This window comes from Stegostoma tigrinum, chromosome 2, assembly GCF_030684315.1.
Source record: "Stegostoma tigrinum isolate sSteTig4 chromosome 2, sSteTig4.hap1, whole genome shotgun sequence".
Classification (NCBI taxonomy): Eukaryota; Metazoa; Chordata; class Chondrichthyes; order Orectolobiformes; family Stegostomatidae; genus Stegostoma; species Stegostoma tigrinum.
Genome location: NC_081355.1, coordinates 82,375,868 through 82,395,516, shown reverse-complemented (window position 1 = coordinate 82,395,516; position 19,649 = coordinate 82,375,868). Strand labels below are relative to the sequence as shown.

The following is a 19,649-nucleotide window of genomic DNA, read 5'->3' as shown; positions in this document are numbered from 1 at the left end:
GTATTCCGCATGCAGATGGCCTCAAGGCCCTCCGCTTCTTCCTGTCCCGCAGGCCTGACCAGTCCCCCTCCACCGACACCCTCATCCACCTCGCCGAACTCGTCCTCACCTTCAACAACTTCTCTTTCGATTCCTCCCACGTCCTACAGACAAAGGGGGTGGCCATGGGCACCCGCATGGGCCCCAGCTATGCCTGCCTCTTTGTAGGTTACGTGGAACAGTCCCTGTTCCGCACCTACACAGGCCCCAAACCCCACCTCTTCCTCCGTTACATTGATGACAGTATCGGCGCTGCCTCTTGCTCCCCAGAGGAGCTCGAACAGTTCATCCACTTCACCAACACCTTCCACCCCAACCTTCAGTTCACCTGTGCCATCTCCAGCACATCCCTCACCTTCCTGGACCTCTCAGTCTCCATCTCAGGCAACCAGCTTGTAACTGATGTCCATTTCAAGCCCACCGACTCCCACAGCTACCTAGAATACATCTCCTCCCACCCACCCTCCTGCAAAAATTCCATCCCCTATTCCCAATTCCTCCGCCTATGCCGCATCTGCTCCCACGATGAGGCCTTCCAATCCCGCACATCCCAGATGTCCAAGTTCTTCAAGGACTGCAACTTTCCCCCCACAGTGGTTGAGAACACCCTTGACCGCGTCTCCTGCATTTCCCGCAACACATCCCTCACACCAAGCCCCCGCCACCACCGCCCAAAGAGGGTCCCCCTCGTTCTCACACACCACCCTACCAACCTCCGGATACAACGCATCATCCTCCGACACTTCCGCCATCTACAATCCGACTCCACCACCCAAGACATTTTTCCATCCCCATCCTTGTCTGCTTTCCGGAGAGACCACTCTCTCTGTGACTCCCTTGTTCGCTCCACACAGCCCTCCAACCCCACCACACCCGGCACCTTCCCCTGCAACCACAGGAAGTGCTACCTTTGCCCCCACACCTCCTACCTCACCCCTATCCCAGGCCCCAAGATGACTTTCCACATTAAGCAGAGGTTCACCTGCACATCTGCCAATGTGGTATACTGTATCCATTGTACCCGGTGTGGCTCCCTCTACATTGGGGAAACCAAGCGGAGGCTTGGCGACTGCTTTGCAGAACACCTACGCTCGGTTCGCAATAAACAACTGCACCTCCCAGTCGCGAACCATTTCAACTACCCCTCCCATTCTTTAGATGACATGTCCATCATGGACCTCCTGCAGTGCCACAATGATGCCACCCGAAGGTTGTAGGAACAGCAACTCATATGCTGCTTGGGAACCCTGCAGCCCAATGGTATCAATGTGGACTTCACCAGCTTCAAAATCTCCCCTTCCCCCACCGCATCCCAAAACCAGCCCAGTTCGTCCCCTCCCTCCACTGCGCCACACAACCAGCCCAGCTCTTCCCCTCCCCCCACTGCATCCCAAAACCAGCCCAGCCTGTCTCTGCCTCCCTAACCTTTTCTTCCTCTCACCCATCCCTTCTTCCCACCCCAAGCCAAACCTCCATTTCCTACCTACTAACCTCATCCCACCTCCTTGACCTGTCCGTCTTCCCTGGACTGACCTATCCCCTCCCTACCGCCCCACCTATACTCTACTCTCCACCTATCTTCTTTTCTCTCCATCTTTGGTCCGCCTCCCCCTCTCTGCCTATTTATTCCAGTTCCCTCACCCCATCGCCCTCTCTGATGAAGGGTCTAGGCCCAAAACGTCAGCTTTTGTGCTCCTGCGATGCTGCTTGGCCTGTTGTGTTCATCCAGCTTCACACTTTATTATCTTGGATTCTCCAGCATCTGCAGTTCCCATTATCACTATCACCATAAATGGTGCAGCCATTAAAAATCAGAGATACACGAAAGGTCAGAATAAGTGAGGTGATGATATCATGGATGTTGTATGGCCGGAGGAGTTTTTAAAGATGGGCAGGGATGAGGTCAGGAAGGGATTTGAAAACAAAGAACAGAATATTAGAGAGACTTGAATGATATAGGGAGAGATCTTAGAGAATTAAATGATAAATCACTTTATTTGATGGCAGGGCAACTTCCTGTATCTTGAGATAACAAAGTGTAGAGCTGGATGAACACAGCTGGCGAAGCAGCATCTTAGGAGCACAAAAGCTGATGTTTCGGGCCTAAGCTGCTGCTTGGCCTGCTGTGTTCATCCAGCTCCACACTTTGTTATCTGTTCTTGTATCTTGAAACAGTTTGAAACAAAATTCTCGCTACGCAATAGCAAGGTCTCTGTTGAGGAGGATTATTGCTTGTTAATGGTCTCCTGAATCTCACCTCATTTATATGGAACTTCCTATCTTCCCACATGCCAGGAAGAAACAAGACATTGTCTATTTCCAACATTAAAGTCTATCTGGGTACCTAGTGACTCCAGCTCACAGCTTGCTCTGCCAGTCCATTACCTTGGTCATTCAGGAACAATATCTGACGGACAACCCCAGGGCACCAGCTGGATTCATCCCATTTACAGACGACAGCACCCAACATCTGCTAGCCTCTCAGAACCCTCAAGGCACTTTTCCAATCCACTCCCAGGACCATGCTGCATGGTGCTCTTTGGGGGCGTACTGACAAACTGCATTGTAGTGCTACTGCAAGGACACTTTACGCTAAGGGATGGACACCCAGATCACAGTCTGGATGAGGCTGTATCTCTGAGCTGCTGGCCTGCTCTTTTAGTGCTAACTCATCTCAAGCCTACCCGAATTCTACCTTCATTTGGCATCTAGTTGGCAGCAGCCATCAGTCAGGTGAAGGAAACTGCCTTCAGTCAGGTGGTCCCAGGACAGCAAGTCAGGGTGGAGGCTCATGCAGCATCAGTCAGGGTCCATGTCCTCTCCTCACAATTTTTGAGGAGTCTAATGTCAGGCAGTCCACCAGCCGTCTTGGTTATTTCTGTCCTTTTGTGGGCCGCTTTTTTTCATGGCATTGAGAAAAGTGTAGTGATTGAGTGAAGTGAAAGTGGGTGTTGGTGTTAATGCTGGTGTTGGCGGGGGGAGGGGAGCGTGGCGGTGGGGAGGGTTAAGGTGTCCTGTGCAAGTGAGTAGGCAACACAGAGGACGTGCAGGGTTAGGAAGGATGGGAATCGTCTCAGACAGTGTGAGTGAAGGAAGAGTTTGCATGTAATAGTAAAGGTGGTAGACCATCAGCCTTGATGGGAGATGGGTAAAGTGACAGAGTGAGAGCGGGTGCGAGGTATTGGACAGATGATGGTAGTCATTGACCTTCCTCCCAAATGGCTGGGCCTTCCTCCAGACCACAACGGTCCACGTGACAACCTTGGAACAGGCTGGCAGGGTATTATGGCATGGTCTCTTCCTGAGTGAAGAAGCCATCGCTGCTCTGCACCTATCCTCCAGGACCTCCAGGTCTCTGTCTGCAAAGTAGAGCACTAATCTCCCCTTCTTTGCCACATCCAAGTCAAATATCACAAACAGCACAGGGCAGCTCTGGACTGATAGTGCTTATTTGGTTGCACAATAGCTAATCAAAGATGGTGCAGGATCCAGGAATGCCATTCTATTCCAGGATATCCTTGCAGTGGTGTGTTCTTCCAGGTACGGTGAGCAGTAGAATCCGCTGGCATTGGATGAGAAGGGTACCATAGATTGTAGTAGGTAGTTAATGAGGTGAGTTTACCGTGAGAGACCTCTTGGAGAGAAACCCCCCTGTAGAGCTTAACAAAATTGATACTTAACCAAAATATTGTGACAGTCAATCCAAAAATGAGAGTTTAAATCTGATGAATTACTTCTTGGGGAGTTTCCACAGATTGTGAAAAAAAGTGTTGATGAGTGAGCCTGGTTTAACAATGTAATGGGCACAATGCTCCATTCAGGCACTTCCACTCTTCAACACTTTACTTTTGAGCTCAAGAGCTTGCTAGTTTCTGAAGGTGATTTTGCAGCAGGAGCACTCACACCTCATGCATCAACACAGGATGCTTTTGCACTTGGGCGGAACATGCCTCTTAGTGCCTCCTACCTTGGTGCTCACTCACCTTGCTCTCGCTTAGAGCCTGCCGGCCTCTGCACACTTCACTTTGTCTTTTAACAGCACATTTATTAACTTCAGCATTGACTGACAGACTGCCAGCCTCTGAGTGGGCCCCATTGCTTTCTTAGGTCACAGGCTGATTAGTGTTTAGTTATAGGCTGCTGGCCCCTGTGCTTACATTGCTTCTAACACAGGGTTAGAAGCAGACAGCCAGTGATGGTGGGGAACACTGAAGAGTGAATCAATCTGTCAGACAAGGGGTGTCCAATTTTGGGCCCCACACCTCAGGAAGGACATACTGACGCTGGAGCGTGTCCAGCAGAGATTCACACAGGTGATCCTTGGAATGGTAGGTTTAACGTACGATGAACGGCTAAGGATCCTGGGATTGTATTCATTGGCGTTTAGAAGGTTGAGGGGAGATCTAATAGAAACTTACAAGATAATGTATGGCTTAGAAAGGGTGGACGCTGGGAAGTTGTCTCCATTTGGTGGGGAGATTAGGACCCGTGGGCACAGCCTTAGAATTAGAGGGGGTAAATTTAAAACGGAAATGAGGAGGCATTTCTTCAGCCAGAGAGTGGTGGGCCTGTGGAATTCATTGCCACGGAGTACAGTGGAGGCTGGGATGTTAAATGCCTTCAAGGCAGAGATCGATAAATTCTTGATCTCACAAGGAATCAAGGGCTACAGGGAGAATGCTACGGGAAGTGGAGTTGAAATGCCCATCAGCCATGATTTAAATGGCGGAGTGGACTTGATGGGCCAAATGGCCTTACTTCCACTCCTATGTCTTGTGGTCGTATGGTCTTATGGATTTGTCACGGCGTGGTACTGTGCGATATCAATGTCACACCTGCTGCATGTTCCAGACGGTTAAGCTGCAAATAAATTGCATGTGCTTGCAGCAAATGGCCATGTGTGAAAGTCAAAGGGGAGCAGTCCTTTGTGAGCTGAAGGAGTTTATGGTCAGTCAAGGACTTTTACCAGAGGCAGTCAATGGGCTCATTTTATTGTAGTCCAGGATCTCAGCCACGGTCAGTCAGCACTTGGTCCTCTCAGAGGTCGGGATTCATGTTTTTCCAGGGATGGGCTCATGGACCAGTCCGACAAGTCGTGTATCCAGCCGAAAGATTATAGGTTTGTATGAGAGGCAGTTGGACCGCTTTGGAGACATTGGTGTAGGGGATGTGGTGGATCATGGCCAATTGATACGGTTTTGACAAGTCAGTCCTGGGGTGGGCCATTTTTTCCTGCAATTGGACAAAAGGAGGGATTGTGGATGATGGAAGTGGATGGAAGAGTGGCTAGTGATAATAGCTAGAGCACATGCACTGCAGCAGTTCAAGAAGGCAGGTCATCACCATTTCCTCAAGACAGTTAGGGACAGATAATAAATGGTCACCCACCTAGTGATGTTTGTGTCCCATGAACAAATAAAATATATTTTAACCTACAGTGGAAAAAAGAATTAATGCAGGACCAGGCCAAGTAGCCACTCCAGCCTGCTCTATTGTTCCATAAGATCATGGCTGATCACCCTCAGCTATATTACCTGCCCAATTACCCAGATTTCCTTTGAGGTCTATAATGGATCAAGTTCTTCCTTGAATCTATTCAATGATCTAGTGCTAATGATCAAGACCATTGTGTAAATAAGACTTGGGAAACAGAACCAAAACACGACCAAAAATAACAAAGGTTCAAGATGGGATGCTGGGTAAACGTGCTTTGGAATACTGAAGTCTAAAAGTAATAAAGGCCTGAATGTTGATTTCAATAGCAGCTGTTGAAAGGGACGAAGCAATAAATATTGGTCCAGCCAGTGTTGCCCACAGCTATGAGTGAATCAAAATAAAAGATGTGCCGGGCCGCGCCGACTCTGACAATGATACCACATTCCAAATTGTTAATCTTCGCAATGACACAGACACATAGATGAAATCTCATCTTAGAATCAAGTGTGACACCAGTTAACAGTTTGGTTCAGTCTGAATTAGTCAATAGAGAGACAGCTGAATGAATGTGGAATCAGCAACTAGAGTTTGATGGCGATAGGGTCATCGTGAGGGGCTGAAAGTCTTAGAATTGTTCTTATCCTCCAATATGCAGGGATCAGATGCAAAGAAAAAGGCAAAATGTAGTTATTTCAAGAATCAACAGTGGTTTAACGTTTATGTATCTACGATAAAACTTTTATCTTTTGAAGAGGCAAATAATGTATGATTCATATGGCACTAAGATTTCAGATAATTTACAAAACATCTTAAACCTAACATTCTCATTATGGCAGGTTAATTTTAAGTACCTTTTGTCCTGGTATGCCTTCCCCTGGTGGCCCTCTTGGGCCCATCAAACCTGGAGATCCTGGTGCACCCTGGAGTAAAAACAATGACATGATTATGGATTAAGATGACAATGCTGAAATTAACTACAATTTTTTTCCAAACAATACAGGTGCTCCAGTGACATTAAAAATATCTTCAATTAGATTGGTGTGCTTATAAGAGGATTCTAGGGTATCATTAAAGTAATTCTCAAAGGTAAAAGCAAATTGAACTAATGTCACAGGTCTCCTCATATAATGATGTGTTTTGCCACTTTTCAACTATATATGTTTAAAACAATGTTTTCTCCACTATTTTGTGAAGTTTCTGAAGTGTTTCCTTTAGATCATTACTACAATTTAAGTTTACCTTCTCTGTATTGCAATCTGACCAAATGATTAATGCAATATGGAATAAGATATTGTAGGATTGATGAGGGCTCCATTCGGAATTTCATACGAGTTCCTCTTCAGCTTGATTACCTTTGGTCCTTGTATGGCCTCTCCTTGAGATCCTTTTGGTCCAGGCAGACCCATTCTCCCAACTGCACCCTATATAAATAAAAGAAGATGTAGAATCAATCAAATAATATTGTCCCATTGCTTACAGTGAAGTTTTTTTTGGTCGACTTAGATATTACTTTTGACCAGTCTGACAAAATTGCTATTCTATTCTATTCTTTCAGTCATTACATTGCTCTTTTAACTTTAGAGATAGAGGTACAGTTGTCGGTTTGCCATTTTTACCTATTAAACAGGCACAAATGATCACATGATCACAATCACAACTTGCACTCATTACAAGTCAATCTTTGTGTTATTTGAAAAATACTGTGCTGGGAAGTGGCTCACTCACAAAACAGGTCATGCTGTAGATCGTAGTAATCACTGTGACTGATTTTCACCAAAATTCCACTACTCATGTTAAAATGGCATTGCATGTAATTTCATGCGTGCTATCCAAATCCATGAAGCTTTGGGTTGGCTCGTGACATTTCGTGCTCCACAAGTGCCTGACAATGGCAAAAAGAGAGAATCCAACGATCATCCCTTGACATTCAGTGGCAGTAATATCACTGAATCCTCTACTATCAACATCCTAAGGCTTATCATTGACCAAAAACTGAACTTGTCTCACCATATAAATATTGTAACTACAAGAGCAAGTCTGAGCCGAGGAATCCTGCAGTGAGTAACTCTTCTCTTGATTCCCCCAAGCCTGTCCACCGCCTCCATGGTACAAGTCAGGAGTGTGATGGAACACTCTCTACTTGTCTGGATAAGCAAAACCCAGTAAAGAAGCATGATGCTATCCAGGACAAAGCAGCCCAGTTGATTGGAACCACATTGACAAACATCCATTCCCTCCATTACCAATGCTCAGAAACAGCAATGTGCACAATCTATAAGATGCACTGGAAATATTTGTCAGCGCCTTCCAAAACCATGACCACTACCACCTAGAAGGACTTGGAGAGGAGATACATAGGATCATCACCACCCATAAATTTCCCTCCAAGCCACTCACCACACTGACTTCGAAATATACCTCCACTCTTTCAGTATCATTGAACCAGAAGTCCTGGAACTCTCTCCCTAATGGCATTGTACATCTACATACATAGACTGAAGCAGTTCAAGAAAGCAGCTCACCACCATTTTCTCAAGGCTACCTAGGCAAGTGCAATAAATACTGACCCAGCCCATCTCACGAATGAATTAAAAAATCCACACACATTTTAAAGTTTGCATCACATACAGACAGGATGGTTGAAAAGGTTCAGAGATAGCAGGAACTGCAGATGCTAGAGAATCTGAGATAACAAGGTGTGGAGCTGGACGAACACAGCAGGCCAAGCAGCATCAGAGGAGCAGGAAGGCTGATGTTTTGGGCCTAGACCCTTCGTCAGAAATGGGGGAGGGGAAGGGGCTTCTGAAATAAATAGGGAGAGAAGGGGAGGCGGATCGAAGGTGGATAGAGGAGAAGGTAGGTGGAGAGGAGACAGACAAGTTAAAGAGGCGGGGATGGACCCAGTTGAGGTGAATGTAGGTGGGGAGGTAGGGAGGAGATAGGTCAGTCCGGGGAGGATGGACAGGTCAAGGGGGCGGGATGACGTTATTAGGTAGGAGATGGAGATGGGTCTTGGGGTCGGAGGTGGGGAAGGTGGGAGGAAGAACGGGTTACGGAGGCGGGGACAAGCTCCCCCATTTCTGAAGAAGGGTCTAGGCCTGAAAATTCAGCCTTCCTGTTCCTCTGATGCTGCTTGGCCTGCTGTGTTCATCCAGCCCTACACCTGGTTAAAAAGGTGTTTGGCACGCTTGCCTTCATTGCTTAGTCCTTTAAATGTAGGATTTGGTATGTTATGTTGACATTGTACAGTACATTATTGAGGCCTCTTCTGGAATACAGTGTCCAGTTCTAGTCGCCCAGTTATAGGAAGGATATTATCAAGCTGGAGAGAGTTCACAAGAGATTTTCGGGGATGTTGCTAGGTATGGAAAGTTTGAATTATAAGAAAAGGCTGGATGGGCTGGGATTTTTTTTCACTGGAGCATAGGAGGTTGAGAGGTGACCAAATAGATGTTTACAAAATAATGAGAGGTATCGATGGAGTTGATAATAGCTGTCTTTTCCCTAGGACGGGAAATTTCAAGACTAGGGGGCACATTTTTAAGGTGAGAGGAGAGGGATTTAAAAAAGACATAACGGACAAATTTTTTTAGACAGAAGTTGGTTGATGTGTGGAATGAACTTCCTGATGAAGTGGTGGATGCGATACAATTGCAATGTTTAAAAGACATTTGGATGGATGTATGAATAGGAAAGGTTTGGAGTGATATGGGCCAGGAGCAGGCAGTTGGGACTAGTTTAATTTGGGATTATGTTTGGCATGGACTGGTTGAACCGAAGGGTCTATTTCCACGCTGCATGACTCGAAGACTCTACACTCTATAACATATTTTAGTACAAAATAGGTATGCAATACAATGCTGTCAAATTCTGTCACTTCAAGAATAATTTTAAATTTGTGATCATGCAAATGAGTTTAAATGGAAAGTTGAACCATAAAATCACGAAGGGAATCTAATTTTGAATGTAATTTGCACCAAATTGCAGATTTCACCCAAAGTAGAAATATTACCCAACAAGCTCTAAATTAGTTCTTAAAATCCTTAAACACTGTTGCCACTGAAAACCTTTATCCAGGCGGTTTTGTGATCTTTACAGCCAATTTCTCTCAACTCCTTCTTGATGACTTTGCATTTGCCACCTGGCTTCCAAGTTGCTCAAACTTTAGCTGCCTGTATTTACCTTGAATTAAATCCAGTTTGTTGATGCACTTGTCCACACTGACCTCCACTGTCTTACTCTCTCTATCATTCAGTATCTTAAATTTGAAGTTCTTGATTTTGTTTTCACTCTTTAAAGGGCAAGTCCATCCCTATCACCACAACCCTTGATCCTCTGGCTCTGGCCAATTCTTCACGGTTTCACCACTGGTGTGGAGCTTTTGATTGCCTCAGTTTTATCCTTTGGAGTAACCTCCCTAAAAAGTCTACCTCTCTCTTCTCTCCTGCTGATACCCTCTAAAATAATCTTTTAAATCAAGTTTTTCATAACCTCCTGATTCATGCGCAATGCTTTGGCATTTGTTCCTTTATTCCTTCTCTTACAAGCTTCTCTCCCTTTGCTCTCTATGTTGTAGTTTCTACATTGGCAATGCTATAAAATACAAGCTGCTGCATCTCAAAATGATTTTTAAAGTGAAACAGGCATGCTCCACTAAAATGATCTATATATTTGCTTGATATTATTATACCGCTGACTGTTACTTCCAATGCACGCAACAGTTAACAGGTTTTTAGGAAAGCTCTAACTGAAGAAATTAGCTCAAAATTTATCACTGACAAATTGTGGTTATCAGTACTAACCTTTGCACCAGGATATCCTAATCCTGGAACACCAATTGGCCCTGGTGGTCCTGGAAGGCCAACATCACCCTGAAAAAGATATCAAACTCAAGTTAGCACAATCTTGTAAAGAACTAGTAATAGCATGCATGAGAAAGACAGGCGAGGAAATCAGCAAGTGTCTACTGTCGACTGGCCTTACCCAATTTCCTTGAGTCAATTAAATAAAATTTCTCAAAAGACATGCAATGCTTCAAAATTAAAAGATGATTTCCCTTTCACATTGGTGCCACAATCTCAAAATTATCCACAACTACAACAAAACACATCAAAAGTCATCCATTAAGGGAGGGAGGGCAACAAGGAGGTGGATGGGGATGTTTTTGCCAGACATTCCTACCCCACTGAAGAGAACAGAAATAGTGGTTAAATTCTGTTGGTCTGGAGGTGTAAATAGAATCCAAACCTCAGTACTTCTGTTGACATGTGAAGGGAACTGCAAGAGGCTAAAGGTTCATCTCTCAAACTGATAAGCATAAATATAGATTCACCTTTGATCCAGGAAGTCCTTTGCCATCTTCCCCTGGGTCACCACGTGGGCCAGGCAGTCCTTGCACACCCTAAAATAGAGAAGTTAAAAATGTTTTAATAAATAAATAATTCTCTGGCTATTATATGGCACTGTTATAGAAGTTCAGATTGTTAAACTGGCCTCTGTGATGACACTATGGTTTTATGAGATGGATTTTGTCCTTTTGTTTGAAGGGATGTTTTAAAACAGGTGTTCCAAGCTGTCCATTTAACTCCAATAAAATGGAGTTTGTGAAGTCTTGGGTTTTTTCTTTAAAGTTTGAACAGTAGAAGCAGCCTAAATGGGAGGATCGAACTTCCCCAGAACTAGGATTTTTAATTTTAGTTTTTTAGGAGTTGTTGCTGATATCTTGAAGCCGTTTTTGGAAGCTGCAGTACAACTCTCCCTATCTCTTAGTTTCCTCTTGCTGAATTTCCTCCTGGACTGGAGAACTGCCTATGAGACAATCTATTTTACTGAATTTACCTTTGCCAAGGATGCATTCATGGGATGTTTCTATATTGGAACAGTTATTGTGTAGTAGTTAAATAACGTATTATTCTGATAAGTTATCAAAGAGAGTTAAATTATTCCAATTTCTTCTGTGGTATTTTAACCATAGCGTATGGATAAAGTGTGTTTTGAATTTGAATTAGAATCCCTGCAGTGTCAAAACAGACCCTTCAGCCCAACAAGTCCACACTGAACCTCAGTACATTCCATCCAGGCCCACTCCCCCTATAACCTACCTAAGCTACACATCCTGAACACTACGGGCAATTTAGCGTGACCAATCCATCTAACCTGCACATCTTTGGACTGTGGGAGGAAACCGGAGCACCTGGAGGAAACCCACGCGGACATGGGGAGAATGTGCAAACTCCACACAGACAGACACACAAGGCCGGATTTGAACCTGCGTCCCTGGTGCTGTGAGGCAGCAGTGCTAACCACTGTACCACCCTCCTTTAAGGCTGGTAGCTTGACCAATCGAATTGCATCTGGAACACAATGCCTGGCACTTTCCCTTAAAATAAGAAAAAATTAGGGTCTGGGCTATCCTCTTAATATATTTTGAGAGGCATTTGGTCTGGTACATAGCAGTCTGTAAATTGCAACTCTAACAAGAAATCAGGGAACCCGTTGAAGATTGCTTATGATCCAAACAGCAATTACAATGCAATTCAGGGATAATGGGTATCTAAAAAACTGGGTCAGAAGACGCCTACATGAACAATACCAGGGAGATACTACACGCCCCGACACACTCATCACACTACCCTACATCAGGAACACATCAGAACTCACCACAAGACTCCTACGACCACTGGGCATCAGTGGCACACAAGCCCACGGCAACCCTACCACAACTGCTCACCCGAACTAAAGACCCACTCCCTGCCATGGACAGGACCAATGTCATCTACAAGATCCCCTGCAGAGATTGTGAGAAACACTACACCGGACAAACAGGAAGGAAACTAACAACAAGAGTACATGAACACCAACTGGCTACAAAAAGACATGACCAATACTCACTCATCTCAATCCATATGGACAAGGAGAACCACCATTTCGACTGGGACAGCACCAAAATCCTAGGACAAGCCAGGCAGAGACAGGCACAAGAATTCCTAGAAGCCTGGCACTCCACAAAACATGCTATTAATAAACAGAGATAATGGGAACTGCAGATGCCCAAGATGACATTCCACATTAAGCAGAGGTTCACCTGCACATCTGCCAATGTGGTATACTGCATCCACTGTACCCGGTGCGGCTTCCTCTACATTGGGGAAACCAAGCGGAGGCTTGGGGACCACTTTGCAGAACACCTCCGCTCAGTTCGCAACAAACAACCGCACCTCCCAGTCGCAAACCATTTCCACTCCCCCTCCCATTCTCTTGATGACATGTCCATCATGGGCCTCCTGCACTGCCACAATGATGCCACCCGAAGGTTGCAGGAACAGCAACTCATATTCCGCCTGGGAACCCTGCAGCCATATGGTATCAATGTGGACTTCACCAGTTTCAAAATCACCCCTTCCCCTACTGCATCCCCAAACCAGCCCAGTTCATCCCCTCCCCCCACTGCACCACACAACCAGCCCAGCTCTTCCCCCCCACCCACTGCATCCCAAAACCAGTCCAACCTGTCTCTGCCTCCCTAACCAGTTCTTCCTCTCACCCATCCCTTCCTCCCACCCCAAGCCGCACCCCCAGCTACCTACTAACCTCATCCCACCTCCTTGACCTGTCCGTCTTCCCTGGACTGACCTATCCCCTCCCTACCTCCCCACCTACACTCTCTCCACCTATCTTCTTTACTCTCCATCTTCGGTCCGCCTCCCACTCTCTCCCTATTTATTCCAGTTCCCTCCCCCCATCCCCCTCTCTGATGAAGGGTCTAGGCCCGAAACGTCAGCTTTTGTGCTCCTGAGATGCTGCTTGGCCTGCTGTGTTCATCCAGCCTCACATTTTATTATATTAATAAACACATTGAACTTGAACCCATACACATTCCACTATGAAGGAAAATCAAAAGTAAGGCAATCCAGCTCAATGGACCGCAGGGTTTAAAAACAAGGTGGGAAAACACACCAACGCTTGATCGGAGACTGAACTGAGGATGTTACCCAGAATGGTAATGAAACACCTGCAATACAAGAAATGAGCTCGGCGAGACAACCAACCTCACCAGCAATTATAATATTACTAAACGATAACAGAGAATACAGCTCAATGCCCACTTCTTGACTATTATTTTAATACCTGAGGGTTTAGGAGTTAATTCATAGAATCACACTGTGTATCTTGACATTGAGGGATATTAATACTTCTTATGCTTTCCAAGCTACAACAATATGTTACAACCAGTGGGTTGGATTCCAATGGTCTGATAACACATTTTCATTATTTTGAATAAAAACCGAAAAAACTGCAGATGCTGTAAATCAGGAACAAAAATAGAAGTTGCTAGAAAAGCTCAGCAACAGAGGAAGGGTCACCAGATCCAAAATGTTAACTTTAATTTTTTTCTTCACAGATGCTGTCAGACCTGCTGAGCTTTACCAGTGATTTCTGTTTTTGTTCATTATTCTGAATATATTAACTGCTGCAGGGTTTTCATGCATTATCACAAAGCTAATGGGAGGGGTGACTTATGTGGGGGTGAAGACGAGATTGACATTGCTGCCATCACCTCATGGCATTGCAGGTCTGATTGTAAAGGGTACCCCCAACAGACATTTGTTCCCTGCATGCCAGCAGCATCTGTTTCACTGTCTGACATGCACATGGCTTTGTTTAAACAGATGCTGCCTTCCCCTCTTCATCTGTTGATCCCTGGCATTGTTACCACCTCACAGAAAAGTAGCAAATGCCCACATTTAGACAAAAAATGTTCCACAATGTAGTCCCATTCCAGGCCTTCAGCCCGTCCATATTGGAGGGAGATCCTGATTGTAGGAATGGAAGCTACAGGCACTGCCTCCTGCCCTGAGCAGCTTTGATCAAAGTAGAGGCCTACACTCAACATCAAACTCAGCTGAATCTCCACTACTGTCAACTCTATCCTCAAGGTTTACTGCAGAGATCTCTTCTTGTCGACACAGCTTTGGCCATGGATACTTACAGTGTTACAGGAACTAGAGCCAGCACCCTGCACCCTCCCTCAACCACGTTTTATGTTCCTTTCATCATCCTTGATTTCCATCATCCTTGACAACGTGTCTTTGATCCTCAAGATTTCCCACAATAGTGGAATAGTCCCAGTTACTCTCTACTAGCTATCCATCACCGTTTACCCTCTCCCCATCATCTATGACCATCACTTTGTAACCCTCAACTCTCAGAGTTTCAACATTGACTTTCCCTGTATAACCCCTGCTGTTCCCTAAATTATGCCTGGCCTATTGTCTGTCAACATTGTCCTTCCCTGTATGGTTCACCTTCCTCCTTCTGTCCCCCAGAAGTCATCATAAGGCTATCACCTCCCTCCCTCCCTCCCTCCCTCAGTCACTGTTCCCCTTTGACAGTTGTCAGTCATTCATGCCTCTTCTTCAACAGTTGAAGAAAGCTCTCCATAGAAGGAAAAAGCCGATTCTACTCACTCTAAGCCTCTGAGTGATGACTACTTCACTGCACAGCGACAATGACGGACACCTGTGTGCTTACAGTGGATGGACTACAAGTCTCCAAAGTCCCACCAAAGTGTTCAGACTATCAGTTTGTAAATAGTTGTGTCTTTAAATTATACATTTACTTCCGAGTTTAAAAAATGCAGAGATCTCAAGGTAAGCTAATCTGCATTTCGACCAAGATGTAAAGCACATGTAATTTGCACTACCATGGACATATAAATGGAAATATTGGTCGCTGCATAAATGGAGGTAAAAGCTAGCATTCTAATGGAAAGCCCGAATTCATGCGGTGATAAAATGAGGCCAGAAGATTTGCCTAGCTTGTATGAAATGAAGATTCGCCAGGGAATACTGAAGGAAAGAAGAAAACAAACATGGCTCCAAGAGATTTGCATGTCTATTTAATGTCACTATAAAGTATGTATGTGAAGTGGGTATTTTGGTTGTGTTAAGTGCAAAGGCTGTGCTTTTCTTTTCCTGTGCTTTGTAAATTGTGAAATTTTAAAATAAAATAAGAAAGGACTGTTTTAAAACTGATGTTTAACAAAGCATTGTATGTTTTGAAAAGCACGTAACCTGACACTTATGGCAAGCATTGTGTTAACAGCTGTCAAAATAAGCAATGGTTAAGGTTTGGGCTGTGGATGAACTGGATCCAAGGGGTTATGTACAGATGCAGCTTGGTGACAATAAGAACTTGGTCCATGGACTGGTCACCAGTTATTGATGACAAAAGCCTTTTACTACCAAACAACCATGCAATTGGTTCTTAGGTAACTGAACAGCTTGGGGCTGGAACAAGAAGGCAAAGTTTTTTTTATCTCCACTGGCACAGGAGCTGCCTGTCTGTTCTCTGCAGTCAAAACCCATTTTAAAACTGAAAAAAATTAGCTGTCTTACCTACAATAGTTGTTGAAGCAATGACTTTTAGCTGATAAATTAAAGTTAAAACTGAGGAGTTAGCATTTATTAGCTAAGCAGCCATGGTGTATCTCTTGTAAAGTATGTGCGTGAGCATATATGTGTGCTTGTGCATGTATGTGTGCTTGTGCGTGTGTTTCCAAGAGGACTACAGTAATAAATAATAAATCCTTTTAGGTACAAAGCCTATGTGTTCTATCAATCTGAATTTGAAAATCAGCTAAATCAGTGAATTTTGTGTATTTATTTTAAAATCTTTAAATTTTGACACAAAGCTGGAAATAGAAGGGCTTGACTTCCAGCACACTATACCCCACAGGTTTATAAGAAAAGGGAAATGTTCTGCTTTGCAATTTGAAGTGTAAACTGTTTACAAAGGTGCCACCTAGTCATCTTTCTCAGTTGTTTTGTTATAACAAAATCAAAAAAGTGAAATCTTGTCATGATGTCCTTTCAACGATTAATTTGATTCTTGTACAATGTCTTCCACATTCCTCCTGCAATAAACATCATCATACTATTTGCTATCCTAATTGCTTGCTGCATGCTAACTTTCTTTATTCCTTTCACAAAGATACCCAAATCTCTTAAAACATCAATGTACAAATATTTACAAGATATTGTATTTTTCTATTTTTGTGACAAAAAGATAAGTATTTTATACTTGCCCACTTTATATTCCATCTGCCACTGTATTCCCTCACTCACTTAACTTTCTTATCCATGTTACTATGCTTCTTCATCTAAGTCATTACTGTAGATTTTAAATAGTTGAGCTTCAAAGTTTTCAAAGTATTTTTGTTTATTACCTTGGCTGCTTAGACACCTTACAGCTTTCTGATGTGATTTAACCTTTTTGGGAGGCGTGGCTCAGAAATGCTTTAAACTTGGCTGTCTGTCAACACTTTTCTAAGCTTAAAAAGATATTGCATTAAACAATTACTAGCCTGAGGACCAGGGAAACCTTCTCCTTTGGGCCCAGGTGGTCCAGGCAATCCAGTAGCTCCACGATATCCCTGAAAGTCATTAAAGAAATGACAAGTATTAGCCAAATAGTCACAAAATAATTTGGCTTAAATAAGAATAAAACAAGAAGTGTTAAGAAACCCACAGTGTCCAATAAAATATCGCAAACGTATTTTTCTAGCTTTGTTACAGGTCATTTTGCGAACAAACAACACACTGTTGAAAAGATTCTAGGTTTCAATGGCTGAATTCAGCCTGGTATGTTTAGATTTGGATTTTCCTTAACTATTGTCATAAATGCCTTCCTCTTGGCTTACACTAAATTACAGTACATCAGTTCAGTATTGCAAAGAGCTGTTAACCTCTCGGATCTAAGTGAATGAAAATATCACGTCCTTTCTCATCTACATTTAATGCAAACAAGAACATATAACAGTACAGCATGAGAATAGGGTCTTTGGCCCACCATATCTGTGCCAACCATGATGTCATTCTAAACGAATGCCTTCTGCATGCACATAGCCCATGTCCCTCCATTCCCTGCCTGATCATGTGTCTGTCTAAACGTCTCTTAAATGTTACTATCATATCTGCCTCCACTGCCTCCCCGGCAGCATGTTCCAGACACCTACCACAATCTACACAAAAAACCTCCCCTGCGTATCTCGTTTAAACATCCCCCCCTCACCTTAAAACCATGCCCCCTAATTTTTTACATTTTTACCCCAGGGAAAAGACTCTGACCACCCACTGTATCTGTGCCTCCCATAACTTTATATATTTCTATCAAGTCACCCCCTCAGACTCTGACACTCAAGTGAAAATAATGTGGTGTTAACCTTATCCAAAAGATGCTGAAGCTACACACAGAGACAGACTCTATCTATTTGTACTAGTATGTACACCTTGAATGTCTAAGTTGGATTTTGGTAATTTTCCAAATTGCTGTTGCAAGCAGATTCAGAAAAAAATGTTGTTTGTTATAAAATTGTGTTTTTAACATAAAATCCACAATTTAACACAGCCTGTTCTGCTGGGAATCCCGATAACTCTGTCTCTTACAGAGCCTGCTGAGGATCTCCTTAACATGTTAACTCCTTAGCTACTTCTCCTATTTGTTTTCATTACATACCATGACAAAGATGCAACAATTCATATAGAGCAAGGGTTTAAAGCTGATCATCCACCAAATGTTAGAAAGCAATTATTCTTTTAATTTAACAGACCTCTAGCACTTCTTTTATCCTCCATTTAAGGATCGATCAGACCAAATATTATTCCTTCAGAGTACTGTATGCTTCCAATTCCTGTATTGACTCAGGGGAACAAGATCTTAATGTTGGAATTTCTAATCCATCTTCTTCTCCACTTTAAATTCAGTCACACCAGTAAACATCAGCAGGGTGGGGGTTGAAAGTAAATGAGAGCATTGAAAAGGCACAGGAATTTCAAGCATATGGTTAACATAGAACATAGAACAATACAGCGCAGAACAGGCCCGTCGGCCCTCGATGTTGCGCCGACCTGTGAACTAATCTAAGCCTATCCCTCTACACTATCCCATCATCATCCATATGCTTATCCAAGGACTGTTTAAATGCCCCTAATTTTTTAACCTCTGATCTTGCATTATGATTCAGGTAGCAGGCAAGTTTGTGATGCCTGTAATTTGAAAAGGTAGCAGGCCGAGGCTCAGCTTTAAGTCATATCTGAAAGACAACGGCTACGTCAATGCAACGTCCTCAAAAATGGAGTGTTACTTCTGATTTTGTGCTTAAGTCTCAGGGTCGGACTTGAATCCACAAGCTTCTACATCAGAGGTGAGAATGCTAACAACTATACCACAGTTAAGACAGTAAGAACTGCAGATGCTAGAGTCAGGGATAAAACAGTGTGGAGCTGGAAGAACACAGTAGGCCAGGCAGCATGAGAGGAGCAGGAAAGTTGATGTTTCGGGTCGAGAGACTTCTCAAAATGTCAACTTGCCTGTTCCTCTGATGCTGCCCGGCCTGCTGTGTTCTTCTTGCAGCATGTCGTGTTATCTAAGCCATTATTGAGGCAGGATTTGCAGACAGCAAGCCACAAGGTCCGAACAGCTTGCAGTCAGTCCGAGGTGAAAAAGATAACATAGATGGTAGTTACCTGGAGCTGGTGGTTACACACATGTTTTACTAGAAAGGACTTTGTTGAGGATTTCAATGGGCTGGTGTATGGAAAGATTGATAGATGTGCATAAGCAGCCAGTTGATGTATTGCATCTGTGCCAGAAAACCTACTTTTATGTTGGGTGCATGGCAGAGACTCGCTTCAACTTGGGGCTGAACTTTGATCAAGTCTTGGAATGCATCTTTTGTAACATGGAAGTGATGGCCACCAATTGTAGACCCAACCAGGATACAGATTCTGTTGGCTGATATTTGCTTCTATTACAGCACAAGCATAAAACATTGCTGCAAATATGTTCTTTTTCCTCTGTATTCACTCACAGGATGAGGGTGTCACTGGCTAGGCCAGGACTTATTGCCTAGAGGGCAGTTAAGAATTAACTATTGCTATGGCTCTGGAGTTTCCTTCCCTAAAGGATGTTAGTGAACCAGATGGGTTTTTCCTGACAATTGACTCACAGTCATCATTAGATTCTTAATTCCAGAAATTTATTGAATTCAAATTGCAACAACTGCTATGGCAGGTTTTGAATCTGAGTTCCCAGAATGTTAGCTGGTCTCTGGATTAACAGTCTAGTGATAATACCAGTCGACCATCACCTCTCCCTGCACAGTTCATTTGTTT

At 43.8% G+C, this 19,649-nt stretch overlaps 1 protein-coding gene across 3 annotated transcripts in view; it reads right to left on the bottom strand.

Moving 5' to 3' along the window:
• Positions 1-19,649, bottom strand: part of LOC125448583 (collagen alpha-1(XXVIII) chain-like) — a 237,635-nt gene that overhangs the window by 40,058 nt on the left and 177,928 nt on the right. For all 3 annotated transcript variants that reach the window (XM_048523982.2, XM_048523988.2, XM_048523976.2), the window contains exons 24-28: positions 16,841-16,909; positions 10,808-10,876; positions 10,278-10,346; positions 6,828-6,896; positions 6,327-6,395 (exon numbers count right to left, since the gene is read on the bottom strand). In XM_048523982.2, coding sequence (XP_048379939.2) covers positions 6,327-6,395; positions 6,828-6,896; positions 10,278-10,346; positions 10,808-10,876; positions 16,841-16,909 — 345 coding nt within the window. The remainder of the gene's footprint in view (positions 1-6,326; positions 6,396-6,827; positions 6,897-10,277; positions 10,347-10,807; positions 10,877-16,840; positions 16,910-19,649) is intronic.